General features: G+C 39.8%; 1 protein-coding gene across 1 annotated transcript in view; it reads left to right on the forward strand.

Annotated features, from left to right (window-relative positions):
• LOC126456410 (neural cell adhesion molecule 1-like) overlaps positions 1-25,643 on the forward strand; it is a 119,361-nt gene that overhangs the window by 47,891 nt on the left and 45,827 nt on the right. Inside the window, exons 4-8 of the mRNA XM_050092161.1 lie at positions 10,414-10,635; positions 13,184-13,387; positions 18,079-18,203; positions 18,350-18,491; positions 19,023-19,295. Coding sequence (XP_049948118.1) covers positions 10,414-10,635; positions 13,184-13,387; positions 18,079-18,203; positions 18,350-18,491; positions 19,023-19,295 — 966 coding nt within the window. The remainder of the gene's footprint in view (positions 1-10,413; positions 10,636-13,183; positions 13,388-18,078; positions 18,204-18,349; positions 18,492-19,022; positions 19,296-25,643) is intronic.

A 25,643-nucleotide genomic window follows, 5' to 3' on the forward strand; every position in this document is an offset into this window, starting at 1 on the left:
AATACGTTCAGTGCTACATTTTTTAAAACGCAATTCTGCTGTCTGCTGAAGTTGTCAATCTAATGGAACTTTGAACATACTTCCCTTCACTTCTCAACCCAAAGTAGTGGCATGTGGAAAAAGGCTAACTACTGTGACATTTTGTTCTGTCCAGGTTTAATAGACAGCAGGCAGCAGATGCATCTCGAAGATGTGTAGGGAGAGCGCATCGTGCCATAATATGTCAGAACAGTATTTTCTACATTAGCTGTCGTGTGGTAGTGAGATTTTATTCTTCTTCAAACTTTGTTTGACAGCTTTAACTCAGAACAAGTTTTCTACATGCATGTAATCAATAAACTGCACGTGCATTGTCATATTGTCATAGATAACATCAGAGAATTCGCATATATCGTTGATGATTAATTTCTCTCTCATGTTTACTATTGTTTTAACAACACTAAAGGAAACCTTACGAAAATTGTGCACTGTATTGTAAGAAATGAAATAAAACTAACCACGATAACCTTACGACGAAAGTATGTTTTAATAAAACCGAGTATCTGTACACAAATGTGCCTCTATCGACACGAATTAGTAAAATACTACTCACTTAGATTTTGATTGGGTCTGTGTTTCATTGGTATGCTGTGTCGTACTCAAGAGGTATGCAAATGTGGCATTCCATAAATATAGTTACGTATTCCTAGAAACCCAAAATTCGCTTGTCAGCAGCGGAAAGAGGCGTTGCCTGTTGTGCAGCATTGTAAGTTTTTCAACATTGCAGTATGAGCCGAAAGTATTTTCTTGCGATTTCCTTATTGATGTTTGATCCGACTCCTTGTAGCTCTTTCACAGAAGCGATAAAAACGTTGCAGTCAGTGAGACTGGAACTGCAAACCATAACAGACGCTTTTCCACAGGTCAGCACATTACCACAGAGCTGGCGAAGAGGTATGGGTCTGAGCGTCCTCTTACGACGGCAATAGTGCCTAGAACTCGTAAACCGCTATTTAAAGGTCGAGATTAGTTGCGATTTCCACCTGCAACGACTTTCCTGGCCTGAAAACCGTAAATTTACAATCTTTTGTTACCCTTCAAGCGATAATAACTCAGATTATTCAATGGAAATGACAGGTAAAATCAAGTGAACTTTGAGGCTTAATTCCGTGCACACCAGGAAGTAACTCGTCGATCACAGAGTTGCCAAACATACGTTGCCTTGTTGCCAAATCTCAGTTACAGTACCAGCAGGAAGAAGACAAACCGATGTGATCCTACAGCGGGCTGGGAAGTGACCATAGCTGGTGTCTCCAAGTCGCGGCTGCTACGGCATGGAATACGTAATGCGTCTGACTCGCTTACTGCAACTAAGTTTAGGGACTGGAGCGTAGTTACTAATAAATACTCAGAACTGACTGCAAACTAAGCATCATAAATCAGCAACTCTCATTGTTGTTTTTATATTTCTTTAGTAAGTGTACTCAAAACTAAGAAACTCATTCACAGGCGTTTTCGTGCCTCGCCGATAGTCGAGCACAACAAACAAATAAAAATAAAGAATGTTTATATGTGTGTGTGTGTGCGTGTGTGAGATATATATATATATATATATATATATATATATATATATATATATATATATATTTAAAAGAATGAGAGTGTAAAAAATTGTTGTAAAGAAATTGAATCATGGTATTTAAAGAAATCTTTCATTGTAATGACACGTTCCACATCATTACGAAATGTCGTATTCATGATCTATGGAACAAGAAGTAATCTAATATAACGTAATCTAATCTAAATACATCATACTGATGACTAGCCATAAAGAGTCATGAATTACCGAAATGTTTGCCAATACCAGTAACCAAATCTAAACTTGAAAATAAAAGACGACAAGTTTTCTAATAAACCGTGACTCCTATCAAGACCCTTTCGTCCCTGTTATCTAACCACGAAAGATGTCTGATATACCTCCATTCTTAAGTAACAAAGTGTGTATGCATTTAAAGATGAAGTGCATGATGTGAAGTTCTGTGACGGAGATACAAACCCAACACGTAATCGGATTGTTAACTAAGAAAAATCAAATGATACGCATCGGTTTTTCTTACGAGCCGCTAGGTGTCTGAATCTAAAATAAGGATACAAACTTTTGTGCCTAAGAGACAATCGAACTGCACACCTACCGTGTATCCAGGAATATAGCTTTATTATCAGTTGCTTACTCACCAATAGTAAGATGTGTGCGTGTTTGACCAGAAATAACGACACCTATTGCGATTGTTGGCAACACATGAACAGACATTAAAAATGCGCGTTAATTTTCACTAGCAGGTGGGTGTGCACTTCATAGAGCTGGAAATGAAATTATGAATATTTTTGTACTGGATGAGGATTCGGACCCACATATTTACCTTTGGAGGAGACCTAGAGAAGACTGCAGTCTTGGGAAAAGGAACGAAATGATTGAACTATACTGATCCGAGAGATTCAGATCCTCGAAAGAGGAGATACGAATGCGAATCACAGTCCAGCACCAAATTTTTCAACGTCTCTAGTTCAATCAAGTACAAGTAAACTAAGAGCCCTGTCCCTTTAAATGGCTATCGGTTCATCAAATAAAATAAAATTTGCTAATGTAAGTAAGCTTACTGGCGACTGTATTTCTGTTTACAATGACTTCCGCTATGTCATTTCCCAACGTAAACTGGCTCTGCCCAGTTGGTAATGAAGGAACGTGATGCTTAATGCTGATTCTGGATTATAACGTCTTTCTCTTGAGGTTACCAGAGGTAAAATAAATCTGTTTGTGCCTCTTAAAAGCAAATGCCTGAACCCACGCATTGCACCTGTGATAGTTCGTTCCACTAGACCATTGTGGCCGCATTTCCCAGCCCCTGGAGTGTGCTGTAACGGATGATGTGCTTAGCTTACAAAATTAATCACGGTGGAAAAAATGCGAGTCTATTAAATGGTTAAGTAGAAGCAAGCTTCTGACGCAGAGATTATGCTATTCTCATGTCAGCAGGATGTAAAGACTCTTCTAGGCATCATAGGCTGGATGTAAAGCCATTTTGATTTTTCACAAATTCAGCAAAAATTAATTTCGGGCCATACTCAGCTCTTGCCAATTAATGTAATATAATACCCGCCTACTAATCAGGGCGTCTGTCTCCGTTGCTTTTGAGCGTGAATGGAAATCGTAGAAATTTTCTGTGGAGCAACATTTAATAATAAAGAGTTTTAATTCATCGAAAGCGATGAGCGGGAGCAGGCGCTTTCGATAAAGAACGGGAGAGTGCAGCGCCGCTGCTGTCGCCACGGCCGCTGCCGGTAGCCAGCAAATGGATCCCGAAGCTTTGCCGCATACGGCGTCCAGAGGAGGACAGTCTGCAGGAAATCTGCCGCAAAATCGTTACTGGATAAAATTTTGATATCGGTGTGTCATAAAGCGAAATAGATTGAATCTGCGCTACCATTACATTCACGTCTTCAGCATTCAGACAGAAGAGGCTATACAAATATTTTATGCTAGCTGCTCTCGATCCACTGACATTACGAACAGAAACAACGCACGAACCGCTAGACCACAGGCGTAATCAGCCTAGTGTTTCTCTATCATGGGACAAGTTTTCCTCCAGGAAGTTCCGCAGTCTGCAGTGTTGCCAGATTGTGCAGATAACCGGACTTAGAGAATTAGCGAGTTGGCCAGTTTTATTGTCCCATGTCGCGATCGGCGCGGACTTGGCCTCTGAAGCGGCCGGCCGCCGGTCGAGTTTTATGTCAAAGAGTGTACATTCGCCGAATATCCTCTCGTTCCAGGAGATCATCGACCTGCACCGTTCGATGCAGTCACGCATTGTCATCTATAAAAATGAAGTCAGACCCTAATGCAGCCCTGAAAAGACGCGCGGTAGGAAGGGGAGCAGTGCTACAATAACGTTGACCAAAGATACCCTTATATAAATGAAAGAATTATAGTTTTAACTGCCAAAGAAGAGAGAAAAAACTTCACTGTCATTGCAGTTTATGCACCTGATGAATGAAAAACTGCAGTCGGTTTTGGACAAGGATAACAATAAGCATCAAATAATATTGACGGATTTAAATGCAAGAAAAGGATATAAACCTATTCCTAAGATTGTGGTAACTATGGGAGATAACGTCATAAATAACAATGGAAGACTGCTTAAAGAATTTATTTCCTTTCACAAACTAAAGATTGCCAATATATTTATCCGCAAAAAAGATAGCCCTAAATGCATGGTCAGCCAGAGGCTTTAAACAAATCTTTTACTGACTAGATTATCATCATTGAAAAATTAGGAGGCAAAGTAAGAGACACAAGAGTGTACAGGTTCTGACCATTTCATGGTGATACCTCTACTAGATATGTACACGAAATGGAGAAAGAACAAAAAGCTGCCGGAAGGAAGGATGAAGGAAGAAACCTATGAAGTATATCTACTATACCAGAAGAGACTTAATTAAGAACTAGAGAAGGAAGAAGAAGAGGAAGAAATAGAGAAGGAATGGAAAAAGATAGAACCCGCAGTTATGAAAGCTGCTGAAGCAACCGTAGGAAAAAAGAAAAAAAAGGAAGAAAGGGTTAAAAATCTGGACACCAGAATTGGATAAAGTTATAAGGAGAAAACAAGACGCTTATCTCAAGTATCTCAGTGAACCAACAGAGAAGAATCATCAAAAATACAAACAAGAGAGAAATGCAGCAAATCGGTGACAGTGAAACGAGCCCGTCAGGAATCTTAGAATAGATTTACAAGCATAATAGAAGACGATACTAACGGAAAGCAAATGATAGTTTATAAAATAATGAAAATTCTAAATCAAACAGAAAAAAGAAGTTGCTGAAATAAATAACATCCAAGAAGCAAAATGGATAGAACATTACAAGAACTTGTGGTGTGAAGAAAAATGCTAAGGCAACATTATGCGTCCGCCAAAACACCTGAACCACCAAAACGATCATATTCGACAATGTTCCTAGGTGCATTATGTATTCCCACTTCTTGCCATTTGAGGATACCTCTTGCTTTGCCGAACATAGTCATTTTGGTGGTCCAAGTGTTATAGTATGTTGTGTGTGTGATCTGGCGGGGGGGGGGGGGGGGGGGGGGCATGATGTTGCAAAGGCGTACTGCCCTCCAACCTCCAAATCTTTGAACACGATACATGCACCAAAGACGATCCATCAGTTGGTGGAGTAATGGAACGGCTTACCACAGGAGCTCCTTACCAAACTTATGGCCACCATGGCAGCACATTGCAGAGCATGCATTGCCGTTCATGGTGATCACACAACGAATTAAGAACTATGTCCCACCTTTTGTAATGCCAGGGGACCATCATGAATCGCGGTGACTGCAGTGTAATGATTTTCTTTGAACATAAGTGCCACTTCTGTTCGTCGTATTGCGTATAGTCTTTCAATTATTTTCTGTTCTGTACTGTAGCAGCTATTTCTAGGTCTGGTCCAAGTGATAGTAACTTGTGTCCTTAAGTTTTGCCCGTCAGTGTATTTTATCATAACTTCAAATGTTCGTGTTTATATTGAGAGCAAAACAGTTCGAGATTTTGGTGAGCGTGTATGCTACATTTAAATGTTTGCTTTATTTCGAGACACGAGCACCGATTTTCTCGCTTTTATACCGAAAATCAAATCCGTCCTCTTATCCACCGCTGTGTATATGCTTCGACTGCGAAGTCCATGCTGGTCATCATTAATTTCTATGGACTGCAAAATATCTCTCCAATCAAATTCTCATTCGGTCTTCTTCATTTCTTGAAAAATTTGAATTTCAGTTGTCGTCAGTAATTCTTTTATTCCCTTTCTCTCCTAAAATTTTCCGCGGCACACATTTCTTTAAAAAGCTACTAAATGTAAATTAATGGCCCAAAATCAGCCTCTAAGCGCGTATAGCCCGTGCCTTTCGCAGGATACCTCATGAACGTCCGAGAAAACTGTTTCTACCTTTCAGTGCTGAATGGTCTACTTAAAAAGTTCTCAAATTTTCTGGCAGTACCTGCAACCAAAACGAAAAAAATAGTATTCCAGCTTCCTTTGACTTTCTGACTACTGCAGTTTTGTTTCAAAGTTGTCGCAAGCTCATTTTTCTACATATGTTAAACGCTATTATGTACAGGGGCGATGTCATCTCTAAATGGCATATAGTATATAACTATTCCATTTTGCTAAATTTCAAATGTTTATCACTTTTATGATCACTTCTTTTTCATTGATAAACAAATATGACAAAGAGCAAACTTCTCTTACACTTCTCTTAACTTTTGCTTTGCGTTGTTGTTAATAAATTGGAATATCCACCCTGTACTACGCGCATCCGAAGAAATTTTCCCAAGAGGGGAAGAGATTCCAAAATTACAGTTTTTATGTAACAAATTCGGTGAGTTTGAGAACGTCTGGCACCCCAAAAACCAAATTCGACGTGAATTATAGAAACGATTGATAGAATCCGCTCAATATTATTTGGCTACATTATTTTATACTGAAATGACGAGCATATTTCATTAGTATAGGATAAGTAGGGTATGTTTATGTTTTTACTATGAACATGAGTATACCACCATCTTATTCAGCGACCTCAGATTACATCCTCCTTATAACTAATTCATGGTTTTCAACGCGTTATTCAGAAGAAGTAGTTTTCATAATACAGCAGTTGGTTTTTAACAGCGGGATTTTACAGAAAATTAAAAATCTGCAACAGAGAATAATAGAGGAAAATCATACTGGATAGAAAAAAATTGTGGGTAAATGTCAAATTAATATTCCACATATTGGAGAAACAGAAATAATCCTAACCTTACCCACAAAATGATCCATCGTACTCGGCAAAGCTAAATCTGCGTTTTAGTAGAACTATTGCAATAGTGTGTGGCAGTTTTGTAGTATATATACGCTTTCTTCCATGAGTGCTAGTCCAACGAAGTATGCAGGAGAAGCCCTGTGCCTTTGACTCGTGCTTGGATACCTCACTCGGAATAGCACTTGCCCACAAAAAGCAAAAGTCGCAGCTTCGAGTCACAGTTTTAATCTGCCAGAAATATAAAGTGTGTACCCCTGCCCCCCTCCCCTTGCGGATTCCTTTGCCCTCTACGAGTACACGAGTGGCGACTGCGGGCAGCTGCGCTTCCACGTGACAGGTACGCAACATCTGCGCAGTCCTCTCGCTCCGGCGGGACCTCCCACCATGATGTCCGCAGGGCCGGAGTGCGCGAATGCTCCGCCCCTTGGAGCCAAGTAATAAAAATACGCCGTACGTGAGCGGCGTTGAAGTATCGTTTTTCCTGCTTTTCAGCAGCCGCCCACCATTAATAACACATGATTCGCGATACGTGGCTGAGGTACTGCAATTTCCAGTAAAGTGAAGATCCTTAATCTCACGACATTTGAAACAACGTGCTGCGGTTATTTGCTCTATGCCATTACATACTTAATTTTAGCGTGTGTTTGTATAAACTCCTTAATCGGTAAGTTATCAGTGCAAGAAATCGCCGAATCGCAAATAACCTAAAATCGCTAAACAGAGGAAAAGCGACTGGACATGGTTGCATACATGTACGATTTTATATAATTCTTGTGAAAGAACTTGCTCCCTTCTAATAGCAGTTTTATACTAGGCCGCTGTAACAACGAATGGCTCCAAGCGATTAGAAAAAGGCACAGTTCATTCTAGTTTTTAAAAAACTTTCACAACCAGATCCACATTACTACAGATCTTAGAGTTTGTCGCTTATACCAGTTTTTTCTAGAATTATGGAACATTTTTTATTCTCACTTATTATAACCTTATTGGAGTACGGAAATCTCGTGTACAGGAATCTGTAAAGAGTACACAAACAGATAGATACTGTGCTCCTCGACTTCCTTTATGCATTCGATGCTGTTCCGCAATGTCGGTAGTAAACGAAATACAACCTTTTGAAATATCGAGCTAACTTTGTGGTGATTTGACTAAAGGCGTTCTTGCAAAAAGAAGTTATTACCTCTTTCTAGACAAGGAGGACTGTAGATTCGGAAGTATCTTCAGGGATACATCTGTAAACGTACCGATCAAATTTTGCATGGTAGATAGTTTGTAGCGTCGCAGTAGTACCTGGTATAAAGTTCGTTACTACACTACTGGCCATTAAAATTGCGACACCAAGAAGAAATGCAGATGATAAACGGGTATTCATTGCACAAATATATTATACTAGAACTGACATGTGATTACATTTTCACGCAATTTGGGTGCATAGGTCCTGAGAAACCATTACCCAGAACAACCACCTCTAGCCGTAATAACGGCCTTGATACGCCTGGGCATTGAGTCAAACAGAGCTTGGATGGCGTGTACAGGTACATCTACCCATGCAGCTTCAACACTATACCACAGTTCATCAAGAGTAGCGACTGGCGTATTGTGACGAGCCAGTTGCTCGGCCACCATGACCAGACATTTTCAATTGGTGAGAGATCTGGAGAATATGCTGGCCAGGGCAGCAGTCGAACATTTTCTGTATCCAGAAAGGCCCGTACAGGACCTGCAACATGCAGTCGTGCATTATCCTGCTAAAATGTAGGATTTCGAAGAGATCGAATGAAGGGTAGAGCCACGGGTCGTAACACATCTGACATGTAACGTCCACTGTTCAAAGTGCCGTAAATGCGAACAAGAGGTGACCGAGACGTGTAACCAATGGAACCCCATACCATCACGCCGGGTGATACGCCAGAATGGCGATGACGAATACACGCTTCCAGTGTGCGTTCTCCGCGATGTCGCCAAACACGGATGCGACCATCGTGATGCTGTAAACAGAACCTGGATTCATCCGAAAAAAAAAAAAAAATGACTTTTTGCCATTCGTGCACCCAGGTGCGTCGTTGAGTACACCATCGCAGGCGCTCCTGTCTGTCATGCAGCGTCAAGGGTAACCGCAGCCGTGGTCTCCGAGCTGATAGTCCATGCTGCTGCAAACGTCGTCGAATGTTCGTGCAGATGGTTGTTGTCTTGCAAACGTCCCCATCTGTTGACTCAGGGATCGAGACGTGGCTGCACGATCCGTTACAGCCACGCGGATAATATGCCTGTCATCTCGACTGCTAGTGATACGAGGCCGTTGGGATCCAGCACGGCGTTCCGTATTACCTATCTGAACCCACCGATTCCATATTCTGCTAACGGTCATTGGATCTCGACCAACGCGAGCAGCAATGTCACTATACCATAAACCGCAATCGCGATAGGCTACAATCCGACCTTTATCAAAGTCGGAAACGTGATGGTACGCATTCCTCCTCCTTACACTAGGCATCACAACAACCTTTCACCAGGCAACGCCGGTCAAGTGCTGTTTGTGTATGCGAAATAGGTTGGAAACTTTCCTCGTGTCAGCACGTTGTAGGTGTCGCCACCGGTGGCAACCTTGTGTGAATGCTCTGAAAAGCTAATCATTTGCGTATCACAGCATCTTGTTCCTGTCGGTTAAATTTCGCGCCTGTAGCTCGTCATCGTGGTGTAGCAATTTTAATGGCATAATTTCCATTCGATAACAGCTACAAGGTCGAAGTTGCTGTATTGTGTTTTACAAATAAATACAGTTTACCATCAGACTACCAGACGTACCCGTAAAGTATAAATGACAAATATTAGTATCTACTAGTCGCATTTCGGAAAACAAGTATATAGTTTATCGCCCCATATTTTCCCGAATTCAGAGTTCACCGCCTAGGCACTCGGAGTGCTTCCGTATTAAACATGGGTCTTGCACTTCTAAGATTTTGGTCTTCCATAAGTGATCAGGTCACGTAACGCGGAGCACACACAGAGCGCTGATGTGAGGGACAAGGGTGCCAGCCTCACCAGAATTAAATTCATGCTCAGATCGACGACCTTTAGCCCACTATTTCGACCAGACTGGATGAGAATTTTCAGTGGTTTCCTGCATCTGCATAGGGAAATGTGGAGCCATTTCTTATTTCCAGCCTCAGAAAACATGACTCGTTAACAGTTACGATATAAAAATTCGCAAAGCAGCAATACCATGGCTCGTAGAAAGATGGCGCACTTGAGGTACGTGAGATGTGGTTATGACATGAGCCACTAGAATGAGTGCCAGAAATCTACAATATGTACCAGGTGCTAACACTACAAAGAAAATAGGACAACAACATGAAGCAGATGCACGTCACAACTGAACTGGATCGAACTAGCATATGCATACATTGTCAGCTGCCATCCCTGGATTCATTGTTATTTCGACCTTGTTGGACTTTAATGCAAAAATGTGTAGTCTTTTATTTTTATGCTTACACTATCTGTAAAATGCACTCAGTCCCAAACCATGCATACCCGGTTCCATTGTTTACTGATTTCTAATGGGCGATGTATGTGTCTACAGGTCTGTCACGACCAAGCTTGGATGGAGATGACGGCTACCAGATGGATGATTATGCCAATGATGATGACCCGGACACCAATGTGTCAGACTATGAAGAGGAGAAGGAGTACACGGGTCCGCCACCTGAGTTCACCGTGCAATCTATGATGCTGGAGGCACACGAGGGTGACACTGTTACCTTCCCCTGCTCGTGGAAAGTCCCAGTGGACAATCTCAAGGAGCGTAAGTATTTACAGCTATTTAACATTTACAGCTATAGGCGTGCTACGTGGCAGCAGAATTCTGCCAGGACCACTGATTCGTTGCGACACTGAATACGAGGGCCAAATATTTAAAGGCATATAAATGAGTTCTTGCTTACTTTTTGATAATAAGACAATGATTCAGACAGGTAATAAAAGATTCTGATATAAAACTAGGTAAGGTAAGATGGTTTTACATTTTGTAGTAAATGCATGTAGTTTGTGTTAATTAATTTTAAATCAATGACCTGAGTCTGAAAATGTGAATTATGAATAAAATATTAGTAAATAAAAATATTTGTAAATCCAATGTAACACACACAAATGTGGGAAAAATGTGACCATATTTGACTGCAATACCTGGGTTCATCAAATTGAACAAAGGTCTAAGACAACATTCTGTTGTTCAACTTGAAGGAAGGCAACTTCTCAGCCGAGATCGCATTTGTAAAGCTTTTATTTACAGTGACTAGGTTCGGTAAACAGAACTACCCTCATGTGATCTGATCAAATGAAAGTGACTCTGTTTACCATGCTGGTCGTTGTAAATTAAGGTTTTACGAATGTGATCTTGGCTGAGACATTGTCTTCATTCTTAATATTGTGGAGTGACATGAACTTAAACTAATTTATATCGTCGGTGGTAGCATGGTGGAGTCACACAAAAATATAGCATGTCTTCGAGTAAGATTTGACTAGAGAATACAGAAACATGATGCTAGGGCAATAACTGGCCAGTTCAACTACGTAGTTTGAGAATGTTGCAGATTTGCTCAACCAGAAATACTGTGGTTGTACCAGAATAACTGATGGAGCTGTTACAACATATATCAAAGTTGAGCGAGAAACTCTGGTGAATTTTAAAATTCAGTCCTTTTCACATATATTCCATCTTCATCTAGTGACGAAAGTTATTGGACTGTGATATGCGCATATACAGATGGCAGTAGTATCGCTTACACAAGGTATAAGAGGGCAGTGAAGTGGCGGAGCTGTCATTTGTGCTCAGACGATTCACGTGGAAATGTTTCTGACATGATTATGGACAAACAATGGGAATTAACACACTTTGAATGCAGAAATGTAGTTGGAGCTAGGGACATTGGGCATTCCACTTCAGAAATCATTAGGGAATCCAATATTCAGAGATCCACAGTGCCAAGGGTGTGCCAGGAATACAAAATTTTAGGTAATACCTCTCACCATGGACAATGCAGTGACTGATGACCTTCGCTTAACAACTGATAGCAGCAACGTTTGCATAGAGTTGTCAGTGATAACAGACAAGTAACACTGCATGAAATAACCACAGAAATCAATGTGGCATCTACGACAATAGTATCCGTTAGGACAGTGGGGCGAAATTTGGTTTTGATGGGCTATGACAGTCGATAACCAACATGAGTGTCTTTGTTAATAGCAAACATCACCTTCAGTGCATCTCCTTGCTTCCTGACCATATCCTTTGGACCTCAGATGACTGGAAAACCATGGACTGGTCAGATGCCCCCCAATTTCAGGTGGTAAGAGCTGATGGTATGGTTCGAGTATAGTGCGGATCCATGAAACCATGGACCCAAGTTGTCAACAAGGCAGTGTGCAAGCTTTTGGTGGCTCCATACTGGTGTGGGCTGTGTTTACATGGAATAGACTGGGTCCCCTGGTGGAAATGGTTATGTTCAGCTACTTGGAGACCAATTGCAGCCATTTATGGACTTCATGTTCCCAAACAAGAATGGAATTTTTATGGTTAACCTTTTGCCTTAACATCAGGCCACAGTTGTCCACGATTGGTTTTAAGAACATTCTGGACAATTTGAGTGAATGATTTGGCCACCCAGGTCGCCCCACATGAATTGCATCAAAACATTTATGGGACATAATCGAGAGATCAGTTTGTGCACAAAATCCTGCACCGACAACAATTTTGAAATTACAGATGGCTGTAGAGGCAGCATGGCTCAATATTTCTGCAGGGGGCTTCCAACGACTTGTTGAATCCATTCCATGTCAAGTTACTGCATTGCGCCGAGCAAAAGAAGGTCTGCCTCTTGTCAGCTCAGTGTATGGTGGAATCTGAGGTACTTTTTGGTTCTTTTACCTGAAATTTCTTTTCCATGTAAATTGAATAACTAATTTGGAAACCTGGAAAGCAACAGGAATTTAGCAGTGTCATGTGGGCTGTGGCAACCCTATGAAGCTAGTCTCCACATACACGCTGAAGTGTACTATTGCTTATTTTTGCGCTTCAAACCAGGAGAGGATCTGTACCTTGAGCCTCGAATTTTGCTGCGGAATATTTGTCTGTTTCTTCACTACCTGAGTCTGGCTATGTGATGTAGTGCTAGAGTATGTTCTAAATAGCAGTGTTCTTGTTAAATTAACTTCATGAAACTATGAAAATGTTTAACAAATTTCATTTGTTTCCAAGATAAAAAAAATAAAAACAAATAAGTCTCTAGTGGGCCCCAACCTGTAGAAAATATTACTTGGTAAATTTTCTCATGTACTTTGTTTTCTCATTTTAGGCCCAAACTTTCCTGTCATGTGGAAAAATGGAACCTCGTCACTGATTATGGGTGCCATCATAGCAACAACAGATAAACGGGTACAGTCAAATGGCTCTAATCTGATTTTGACAGATGTGCGCCCTACAGATCGTGGTACCTATACATGTGAAATACTGTCTAGTGAAACACCAATGGATCTACACCATTCATTGGAGGTCTTTGGTAAGAAGAACCCTTATTTTGATACATTAAATTCAAATTCAAATAGAGTGCTCTGGGAGTTTTTACATCTAATCCATGTACAAATTATAATTGTTAGACTCCATACATTGTTCATCTACATCAGTAGCCACTTTTTAAAATGTGGAAACTATTGTAATTATACCTATTTTTAGCATAATTCATTTTCAAGTATGTCGGGAGACAAGGTTTTGTCAAAGCAAAGGTTATGAATGCTACTCTGTGACACATTAATAAATCCATCCTTGTCTTGATGTTCTTTCTTGACATTCAAATTTCACTACTATTAAGTGAGACACATAAGTTGTGTGCACTCCAGATGATGTGGAAATTACTTAAAGGTATCATCCCCTTCTGTTATCTGTATGACACACATATCATGTAGTTTTTAAAGTGCCTGGACTTTTGCGTATAAGCTGAACTAAAAAGGATAATTGTGAACAACAGTAAAGTAAATGAAACTTTAATATAGCCTTCACAAAACTTGCCAAACTCAGCAGGTTCTGGCAGGCTAGCATACCATGGCCATGCTGCCATGTGTGGGCCCTGATACATTGGTATTCTGGCCAGGGCGAAAGAAAAATGGGAGTGGTCAACTGAAAGAAATCAGGTGATGACTTCAGGCCATGGGGCACAGCTGGCAGCCTCTGGACCCACACCTTGCAACACATAGTTTGTCTAAACAGATAATAACATTTGCTTATAAACACCATTGGAAGTTGGACTGGGAATTATGAAAGGTAATGGAAGGGTTTAATGCAAAATCAGGAAAAAAACTGAAGAATGCTACTTCAATTTAAAACTTCTGATACAACAGAAATATGTCATTCATTAGCAGAGTCTGCTGAGGGGCAAAATATGTTTGTTGAGAACTCTTTCTTCTGGAAGAAAACATTGATAGTGAACTTGACAAAGACATGGAACAAAATGTGAAACTGACCAAATAATAAAGTGAACATACAGGAGATGACAGCCTACGCCAGGTTGATATTTCAGGTAATTGTTTACCCACAAGATGCACAGTAGAAAATAAATAAAGTGGGACACAAGGTACTAGAATATATTTAAGAATAGACAGGTGTACCTGATCAAATTTGGCAAAAAGTTTATCATCTTAGATAATAAAGATTTTACACACGTAGATGAAAGGAACAATTGTTTTACAAAGATATTTATGCAAATATTAAATGGTGCAGGTATGAAGAAAGCAAAAGAAAATGGGGTCACTATTAAAGAGAAAATGAGAGTTTTAAGAAATTGGTGATAGAAATGTGATAGAATGGTTGAATTCATCAAGGAGTGGAAAATCTGAGATGAAACAACAACAGTATGAAAAGGATAGATTGCTATTCACCACATAGTGTGGGCATTGAGTTACAGACAGATACAGTGAATCAAAACCATTCATAAATGTCTTAAGAAAATGTGAGAAGACAAAATGAAACTTTGGCTAGAGAAACAGTTGAAAGCAGTAGAGCATGAGAAAAGCAAAATGGAAATGTACTTATTGGTAGACAGCACATTTCATCAGTTAAAATGAAGTGATATAGAATGGAGATATAATTGTACTAGCATTCCAAGGTTCCTATAAAAAGTTGAGTAGTTCAAGAGAAGAATTAGGAACTCAGACAGTTAACGGTGAAAATAAATACATTCTGGAAGTAATGTTAGATGAAGTGTGTACAGCCATTTGATGTATGAAGGCAAAGCACTTGATGGTTATCATGCCCCATTAGAAATGGGTAAAGCTGGAGATAAAGTAATCAAAAAGGAACTTGCAGTGTTGGTTTTAGAGGAACCTGTTCCTCAAAATTGAAAAAAAAAGCTGTAATTATTCTACTTCATTATAAAGGAGACAGATGTAAAAGAACTATAAACTATCAGTCCTCTTTCCATAATTTACTTGATAGTAACTAAAATTATCACAATCGAATAAAAAACTTTAGATTGTATCTTGGTTCATTTCCACATAATAGCTTATTGTTGTGGATTGACAGCTGCAGTTCATTTTGTAGAGGAAGGAAGGCCATCAAGCACCTACAGATTTTATGAAATTTATTAGCAGACTGGTTTCAAAGCTCCATAGCTCCATTACGAATGCTCTGCAGGATTTTAAACAACCAAGGGACAAGTTGGCTATATAAGTGGATACAGCAATGCAGACCATTTACAATCTTTAATAAAGGTCAAGAAACAAAGTAATAAGTATGCATGACCACTTTGTCTGGGGTTCATGTATTTTGAGAAAGCTTTTGACTCAGTTTCAAAAAAATGTGTAATAGCAGTCCCTCAAAAACAAGTCTACTATACTGAAGAATATGTATGACGATGCCATAGTATCCATTAGATTTTATCAGAGCTGTGAGAAATCTAGAATTGATAAAGCTATTAGGCAAGGAGAATACATGTAATCAAAACCATTCTCACTAGTCTTAGAGGTAGTTTTCAGATCTTTAAACTGTGAAAATGAAGAAAGCATCTGAATGAAGTTCACACAACTGCACATTGATCAAAAGTAAGAGCTGCTTGTTCTTGTGAAGATGCAAGCTGACACAGTAACTGATATGCCTTGGTGGAATCACAATGAAGGCTTTGCACAAATTTGAATCTGTCACACCAAAAGCCAAAAAATGGTGTCTGAGTCTTTCTTCGTGAGCATTCCAATCCTCGGCTGTAGCATCATATGGAGGGAATGCTGGTGGGTGGACCGGTTGAACGGTACCCTGTCTGTTAATGGAAGCCAACAAAGTGGTCACAGCTGAAGTAACCTGTTCAGGGAGGGCCAGTAGCACGACGTCTGTAACGAATAAACCTGATGAAAGTACACTTAAAGATTGCACACACGGAACCCATCCCATCCTCATTGCCAGTCGTGTAGTAACCAAGTAATACATGAGACCAGGCCAAGTAACTCAAATATCAAATAATTCATACACCTCTGAACAATAATGGTAAACAGACTCTTGTGGATCCCCACATAACAAGACACAGTACACTGATATGAGTGGTACACTGGAAGGATATACTAGAGAATCAGTTAGCACTGCTGTGCGAGCATATATGTTTGAGTCGCCAGCAGATGGTGTGGTGGAGACCTTGCCACCTGCCTGCATCCAACAGGTGACCTCGAGCAGCTGGCCTGTGTTGACAGTTGGGGGCCAATTCAAACACGTGTGCGTGGTGACACCACGCTCAGTGCAATCGCACTCACATGCACTACCGGTAGTTGCAGGATGCAGCACTGACAAAATCAAAACTGTTGAATACATATCAATAATATTACTATTCTGATAAATTGTGGGAGGGGTTGCTGATGAGATATTTTTTGCATTGTGTTTGAATATCTGGTAATTTACGGAGCCCTGCCTCATGTCTACTAGTAACTGTGATAGACTTTTGAATCATAATAGAAAACTCTATTGTGTACCATAAATAGGGATGCGTAGTGGTAGTGTATATGGAAATTATTTTTACTTCTAGTATTGTGCTTGTGAGTTGTGCAGTCGATTCTAAATTTACCCTTTTTTTGAGCACAATTACCAGTAGGGAGTATATTTATTGGCATGTAAGTGCAATTATTTCTAGATTCCGGAAGAGGTTTCTGTGAGGTGTTCAGTTGCCAACTTCACACAATATTGATACAGCATGCTTCTGTAGAATAAATACTTTGTGGACTTAAGTTGCATTTCCCCAGAAGATTATACCATTGGACAGTACTGAGTGAAAGTACATTTGCAGTTTCTTCTGTAGATCACTATAATGAGAGACATAGTGTTAATCAGCTAGAACTGAGCTTCTTGGTCAACTTATTGCCATGCTGGTGCCACCCAAGTTCCATCTTGGATGGATTATCCATCTGGCCACCTACACATTTCACATGACTCTCATCTAGTGTTTGCTCATTGATCTCTGCTTTTGTTTCATTTTAATTTGTTCAAAATTGCAGAATATGAGTATGTGTTACTCTCCTGGTTGTGCTTGTTGCAGATGTATTTGGGCCTTTTATCGATGTAGTTGTGTCATAGGCAAACATTGTAGATTTTGAAGGCTTCTATATGTCCCAGGTAAATCATTTATGTACACAAAGAATAATAGTAAACAAAGCACTGAATGTGTGGTACATAATATTTAATGTCTCTCCATTCAGAATTTAGTCACATTCTTTATGGATTGGTTGTTGTTGTAGCTCTATTTTTAATTATATTTTTAAGATACAACTCCATCTCTGCAACAAGAATGTCTTTGACAACACACTATTTTAGTTTCCCTCCAGTGCAATTTTATGTTCACTAGTGACTTCATGTTGACCCAAGAAATAAGAAGATATTTCAGTGTGGGACACAAAACTTTTGCAAATGGGACTAAACAGTTCACTAACTTTGGTAGCACCTAAAAGTTTTCTCTTAGTTTGTTCCTCTAGTTTCTTCAGTTAGTGTGTTTAAAAAAACTTTCGTGATCCGTAAACTTAATTCCCATATTCATTCTCTTTCATTGTATGTTAACCTCGCAACATTCATGTGACTTGTTGAAGACTCATGAGTGTGAAGTCTCAAACCAAATACATATTCAGATATTACAAGAAAGATTGATCAACAAAATCCTCGTATGTGCAATGTGTATGAAAAGAACACATTTATACTGCAGTAATTAAAACAGTAGTTATTGTATTCCAGAGGCTCCAAAAGTTGCTAAAATCCGTCCTAATAAGTCATCTATTGTTGTTGAGGCTGGAGAAGCCCTTACACTCAGCTGTGATGCAAATGGATACCCAAAACCTACAATTTCCTGGATTAAGAAGGTATGAAACATGAAAAATAATAAATTATATTTAATGTAAATCTTACATGCTTTACTTTTGTGTGGCTATGTGTTAACATTATGACAATGCAGAATTAAATTAATTCACTTGAAAGAAACAATTAAGGATCTTCTCTGTTTCTCCAGAGGAAAGCCAAAGAAGAAACATTTAAGGGACCTACGCTTAATTTTGAGAAAGTAGCGCCAAGCCATTCAGGAGAATATGAGTGCACAGCTGAGAATACCTACGGCAAATCCAATCCAGCACATGTTAAGGTGGTCGTCCATTGTAAGTATTCACAAGACATTCGCATTCATAATTTATTTGTATTACTGCTAATATTCAGAGTGCAGGTGTACATTCTTAGACGTCCTAATTAATTTGTGCTATTGGTGTTCACAGCCAGTGTGTAATATGAAGAGCTTATTTCAATAGTGGTACAAGTCCATTTTTGTTCATTTTGAGATACAGAGTCCTCAAGTTAAAAGAGTGCTGAAAAATCTGCAGTTAAGATACCACAAATATTCAAGCATATGGCTTCTTGCTAGAGATGAACCTTTCTTTCTGTTTGTGTGGATCATTAATGTCAGAAGCATTATGAACAGAAACATGGAGGTAATGGACTTGTACCACTATTGGAATAAGCCCTTCTTATGTGCTACCTAGATACTGGTACTTGCTTGTCAAAGGATAAATTTTCCTTGTCATTAAGAGAATACACTGCTGGACATGTAATTGTGAACTGCAGAGTAATTGTGTAGATGTAGATGAAGTACAACTGATATTTACAAAGATAGTAATTTTTATTTTCTTTCACAGATAAACCAAAGGTGACTGCTATAAAAGAACGTGTAATAAGTGGTGTGGAATATGAGTCTGAACTGGAGTGCAGAGTTGATTCTGAACCTAAAGCCAAAGTGAAATGGCAGAGAGATGGCCATCTGATTGAACCGTCAAATGATTTTGAAGTGACACACATGAATCACATATATAAACTTAAGATACGTAAGACCAAGACATCAGATTTTGGAATATACACATGTGAAGCAGAAAACACTCTTGGTTCTGCAAAGAGCACCATCGACCTGACACGTAAGTTATTGCTTGAATACCTCTGATTATAAGTGTACAATACCACTGCAGCCAAATTTTCCACACCTCTCATATATTTCAGGTAGAAAGAAAGTCGTATTTTTTCCACAGCTAATGGGCCCTTCACTTCTTAAACTAATATCAATATCGCTACATGCTGGCCAGTAACAGGTTTTTTTTCTGTAATAAAACCAGACAAGAGTGAACAGGACTCATGATCTGAGGGTTCCATACAAACAGAATTATTTGTATATATACCAATAATTATTTCTTGTGGGTCAATGGCCTGGTGCAAGTCTTTCTATTACATGCCACTTTGGTGACTTGTGTGTTCCTACCCTATTCCTGTTATCCAATCAGCGAAAGGGGAATGACAGTTGAACATGGAAAGTGAATCACATTTTGTTTCTGGCGACTCCTCACACCTTTGAGGGGTGAAGAATAGGTTAAAACAAAGATTGAAAAATTCATGATCCAACCAACATTCAGTTCCAATGCCTCTCGGTTTCCAGGTATGCACGTCACTGCTAAACCACCAGGCCTGAAATGTTTGTGGGTGGTACACTACAGGTTTTGATGAGTGAATGTGCGAGTATCCAACTCTGACATTTGGCCATATCTTTTGATCACATTGACTTAGGAGCTTAAAGTATTTACACCGGCGAGGGATCATAGGCCTTAGTGCAGTATTTGATATAAATTTCAACTTGGTACCTCTACCCATTCCTGAGAAAAAGGTGCCTTTACAGGTGATCATATCTTTTGACTGCGTTGCTTAGAAGCTTCAATTTTTTTATGCTGCCAAGTGACTGTAGAGCTTAGTATTTGACATAAATTTCAACTTTATACCTTGACCCATTCCTGGGAAAAGGGGTCATAAAAACAAATATTTTTTATGTGATATAATTTCCAATTAAGAATTTTCAGATTTTTACCTTTACTTGTACTGTGAAATATAGCTTGTTGCCAAATTTTATAATTCTAGATTAACAGAGAGTACCATACAGGTTTTGATGAGTGAGTTTTTGAATATCGAAACATGATGTAAATGGCTGTATGTTTTGATTGCACTGACTTTAAAGTTTTACACTGCCAAGGGGTGGTAGACCATAGTTCATGACATAAATTTCAACTTGATATCTTTACCCATTCCTGACGAAAAGGGGTAATATGACGGATAGACAGGCAGACAGACAATGGCTGGGAACTTTTTTTCTTTTCTGGTATAATTACAAAGTAACGATTTTCAGATTTTTTCCTTTACTTGTGCTGTGAAACATGCTTTGTGTCAAATTTCTTGATTCTCAGTCAAAGGGAGGTGCCCTTTAGATTTTGAAGAATGAGTTTGTGAGCATTGAAATATGTGATCTAAATGGCCATATCTTTTGACTGCATTGACTTAGAAGCTTAAAGCTTTCACACCATCAGGGACTGTAAATCTGCATATGCAACATGAATTTCAAATTGCTATGCATACCTGTTAATGAGAAAAAAGAGGTCTCAAACAGATGGACGGACAGGCAGGCTGACAGACGGACAACAAAGTGATCCTATAATGGTTCTGTTTTTAAAAATTGAGCTATGGAACCCTGAAAATGTCCAATTATTTCTATTCAAGAGTTCCTCTGTGTTATAAAATGAGTTGTAAAGGAGAAACACTTCTGCTTTCTGTCAGACATTTAATTTCCACAATAAAAGTGTTTTATAGTTGTATATTTTCCTTTTCTGTACCAAAATTAGATTCATTAAAAGATATAAAGCAGATCATTTTTTTCCTTTTAGTGTTGTACACATAAGCATCTCTGTTACTATCAAACTCAGATGGATTGTTGATAACAAATTTTATAAATCATTACAGTATAATGAAAAGCATAGGTACTTCTCACCATATAGTGGAGATGCTGAGTCACAGAAAGGCAAAACAAAAAGACTGTTGGAAAGATAACTTTTGGCCAACAAGGCCTTTGTCAAAAATAGAAAACATACACACACATACACACTCACATAAATACAACTCACACACACATGGCCACATTCTCTGGCAGCAGAAGTCAGACAGAAGCATATAACAATTTTTTGTTTTTGTTTCATCTTCATCTACATATGCATACATGGTAAGGAAAGTTCTGGCAAGTAGTAAATAATTTAGAAGTTAAAGGGAGTAAAGGAGGCCACTCAATGAATAGTAGTGACATTGATTTGTCAACTGACACATGCACACAAACACAAAAAAGCTACCGGATGAATCCTTTAACAAGATAGATTACTTATAAATAGGTGTGCACACATGCACTTGCACGCACACTCACTCATACACACACACACACACACACACACACACACACACACACACACACACACACACACACACACCTGTGATTGCAGCTACTCACAGAGGTCCATTATGCATTATAATTGTTCTCATATGGCAGCGAAAGTTGGTAGAGTTGGTAGATATGCTAATGTGTTAATGTGAAACCAATTTATGCTGGAAAAAAAAATAGTTCCAGTTTTGCACACCTGGTGCACCTGGCACCATGAATGCAAGAACGATGTGTAGAAATGTGATTCTTGAGTTTCTCCCGGCGTATTTGATAGTCAAAATATCCACGGGTGTGCTGCCGGTCTATAGTGTCAATGTGGCAAGTCGTATATTGGTCAGACGATGCGTACCGTCGAGGATCGATGCCGTGAACACCAGAGGCACACTCGCCTGATGTATCCGAGCAAGTCGGCGGTCGCTGAACATTGTTTGTCGGAAAATCACGCCATGGAATATGACCGCACGAGGATTTTGGTACAGACGTCGAGATACTGGGACAGCGTTGTTAGAGAGGCCATCGAAATTCGCACCAATGACGACCTCATAAACCATGACTGTGGCTATAATCTTAGCAAGGCTTGGGAACCAGCGATCGGGTTAATCAAGAGTAAATCGAGCAAACGTATAGTTGTGACGACCACGGCGGACAGAGCCATCACTCCGACGTCATCTCAGATGCCGTCGCAATCTGTTCCACCGCGCGACCGTGGCGCGGGGCGCGGACGGCGGAGGGAGCGCGCCGCGGGCGGAGGGTATTTAAATCGGCCGCCGCCGCGACCGAACCCAGTTCCCTCTGAGCAGCCATAGCGTACGGATCTCCGTGCCGGCACGTTCACAGGAGCTCAGTCCGTCAGTTCACCTGATGATGGCGACATGTATGATCGCCGAAATATTGTGCCCGTTGGACACTATAGACCGGCAGCACACCCGTGGATATTTTGACGATGTGTAGAAATGTTTCCATATGTAATGGATTAGGAACTGGACATCGGCAGAAAAGGACAAACAAGTGCGAAAAGTGTGAGGTTCATTTTATTATTAACTGTTTCATACACAGTTTGTTCAATATGAGCAGTGGAGATGTCTAAGAGATGCTACTCCATTTGTAAAATGACATTATCAACAGTTTCTTGCACCAGTTCCAGTGGAATCTGAGCAACGTATTCCTGTATTCTGGCCTTCAGATCAGGTAGAGACCAAATGTGTCCTGGTAAATGGATTCATTTAGATATCCTCAGAATCAAAAGTCACATAGATGTGATTGTGTAGGCTATGCATCTGCAAAACCTCTGGTGCAACATGTTTGTGGAATGTTGTGTTAAGCAGGTCTTTCACTGGGTGAGCAACATGGGGTGCTGCACATCTTGCATGAAATCAACGATTCCCACACAGCTGTACTATTCCAAAGCAAACAATATCATGCTGTAGAAGGAGTTCTTGATAACATGCAGACATCACAGTGCATTTTCTTCAAAGAAGAATGGACAGAGAATAAAGGTGTATTCACTGACCCTGTGGTGTAAAATGGACCTCATTACTCCATAGAATATTGCCTGACCAAATGTTGTCAACTTCAATCCATGCCAGAAACTGAAAAGAAAATTCAGAAAACTGCTGTGAATTATAAGGTTTCATTTGCTGCACCATCTGGATCTTATATGGGTACCACTGTAATATAGGCAACAAAACTTTCCGTACTTTTAACTATGGGATGGTCAATTCTTATGATGCTGCACAAGCACTCGCACTACCCAGGACATGTGCTGTATGGTCAGTTACAGCAACAGCAACTTTGTCAATAATTTATACTGGGATAGAATGCTTTCTCTTCCAGGTGCTACACCAAGTTCGCCCATGTTTTCAAATTTCGTTATCATCATCTTTAAACCATTTAATGACATTGGCCCTCACCTCAGACCTTTCAGTCAGCAATACTCTAATGTCAGTGAAGCACTGTAATTGCTGCTGCTCACATAAAACAGATTCTCTAACAGCACATGGTCTCTCTTCTCGATGGCCATATTGTTCACTCATGTTACGGCCTCTCAGATGATCTTGTGACCACAGCTGGAACTGATAGTTTTTCTAGCGTAAATTGTTTCGGTGTTGATGCATTAGCATATCTACCAAGTTTCACCACCATACGACAATTATAGCCTACTCTGGACCTCCATGAGTAGCTGCACTTTAATTACAAGTGCCAAATGCATTGTGCTGGCTGAACATATAATACCCATGGACATTGTATGTTCTCTACTCATTGTATATACTCTTGCTCCTTAAAGGATCTGTCTGAAAGCTGGCGAGGTTTTCATTCTTTTTTGTACTCTTGTTGACAGCTCAGCATTTCTACTATTTGGTGAGAAGTTCCTTTATTCCTAAATTATCCACATGAACACTCTGAAGGCCAATGTGAAGTGCATGACAGACACCCGTTGTACCAGTTATTAAGGCTTTTACTTGTTTTATTCACTTTTGGAGTATGGGGAGAATGTTTGCTTAAATGCCTGCGTTTGAGCTGTAATTACTATAATCTTATGTTCATGATCACTATGGGAGCAATACATAGGGGATTGTAGTATACTCCTAGATTCATCACTTAAAATTGGTTCTTGAAAATTACTGAGTATGTTTTCACGAGATAGTTTACATCTACCTTCAAGTGTTTACCAGTTCAGTTCCTTCATCGTCTCCGTGCTACTCTCCTGTGGGTCAAACAAATTGGTGTTGCCCTCCTTTGCAAATGTTCAGTATCTGCTGTTAGTCCTATTTGGTAATTGTCACATGGCTGGGCAGTATTGTATGGAGAATCACATGAATTTTACATAAGCAATCGTCTTAGCCAAAGTCTGCCACTTGCTTTTTTACCTATGACTGAACTTATGTGATCGTTCCATTTCACATCCCCACAAATTGTTACACCTAGGGTGCAAAATACTATATGTGAGCATACCAGATCTGCATGAACCGGGCCTACTGAGAGTCAGATTGCTCCTTGAAATCCAAATGCTTCGTGAAGATACACAACAGAATTAATTTTAACACAGTTTAATAGTAAATGGGCTCCAGTCCAGAATTCCGGGTACCAGCATTTCCATCCTTTTAAGCTGGTTAACCTCTTGAGAGGGCTCTACTAATTACAAATTAAATACATGGCCCAGGTAAATCCCAATTACAAGTGCAATAATTAATAAAAAACATCACAACACTTAATTACAAACACTTCAAGAACGTTTGACTGATACATGAAATTGATTGCAGGAGAAAGGACACTAAGGGCCTGGGTAGGCTTTCTGATGAGGATATGCACGACAATGATAAACTGCTTCCTAACATATTTATTAAACATAATAGAGCTGCAAGAATACAGTGAGCGCACAATCAAAAGAAAGAACTGCATGCACATTAGCCTGTATGAAGTTGACTCTAGGAATGCTCCAACTTTCTTGTGAAACAATCTGCTGAAGCTGCTGTATGCTCTTATGATAATTGTGGGCAGGCATGATGACTACAGATGTGAAGGTGGGGGTCACTAGAATTCAGACTGTTACCAGTATAAATTGCAGATATTGCCGTTGCCTCTCTCCATCGCTACGTCAGAGACGATCCTACGATATCAGGAAGAGAATCAAGTTGACACTACCTAGCCTGTATCAGAAAGTGAAGTGAACACCGTGCTCCCAATGGCAAGAATTTTTCTAGCTTCCACCAATAATGTTTTTGTTAGTTTGCAGTTTTACTCCCACTGTATATTGTACAAAACATAACTTCCAGTCTGGTGTCTGTCAGCCTGGTGTGTTCTGAGAATTCTGGGTCTTGGACCTCCATCATGAACACACTTTTTTGGTCATCCAATGACTGGTCATTTTGCATCGAAAAATACAGCAAAATGGCACTTTATTTTTCAGTATGGCTTGGCCACTGGCCTCCGTCCTTTGTTGGCACATCCTCAAGACAATTGGCCACCCCAGTGTGTGCCCCCACATCAGGGGGGGGGGGGAGGGGGTTACTGGTCATCTATTCAT

The sequence above is a fragment of the Schistocerca serialis genome, chromosome 2 (assembly GCF_023864345.2).
Source record: "Schistocerca serialis cubense isolate TAMUIC-IGC-003099 chromosome 2, iqSchSeri2.2, whole genome shotgun sequence".
Lineage (NCBI taxonomy): Eukaryota > Metazoa > Arthropoda > Insecta > Orthoptera > Acrididae > Schistocerca > Schistocerca serialis.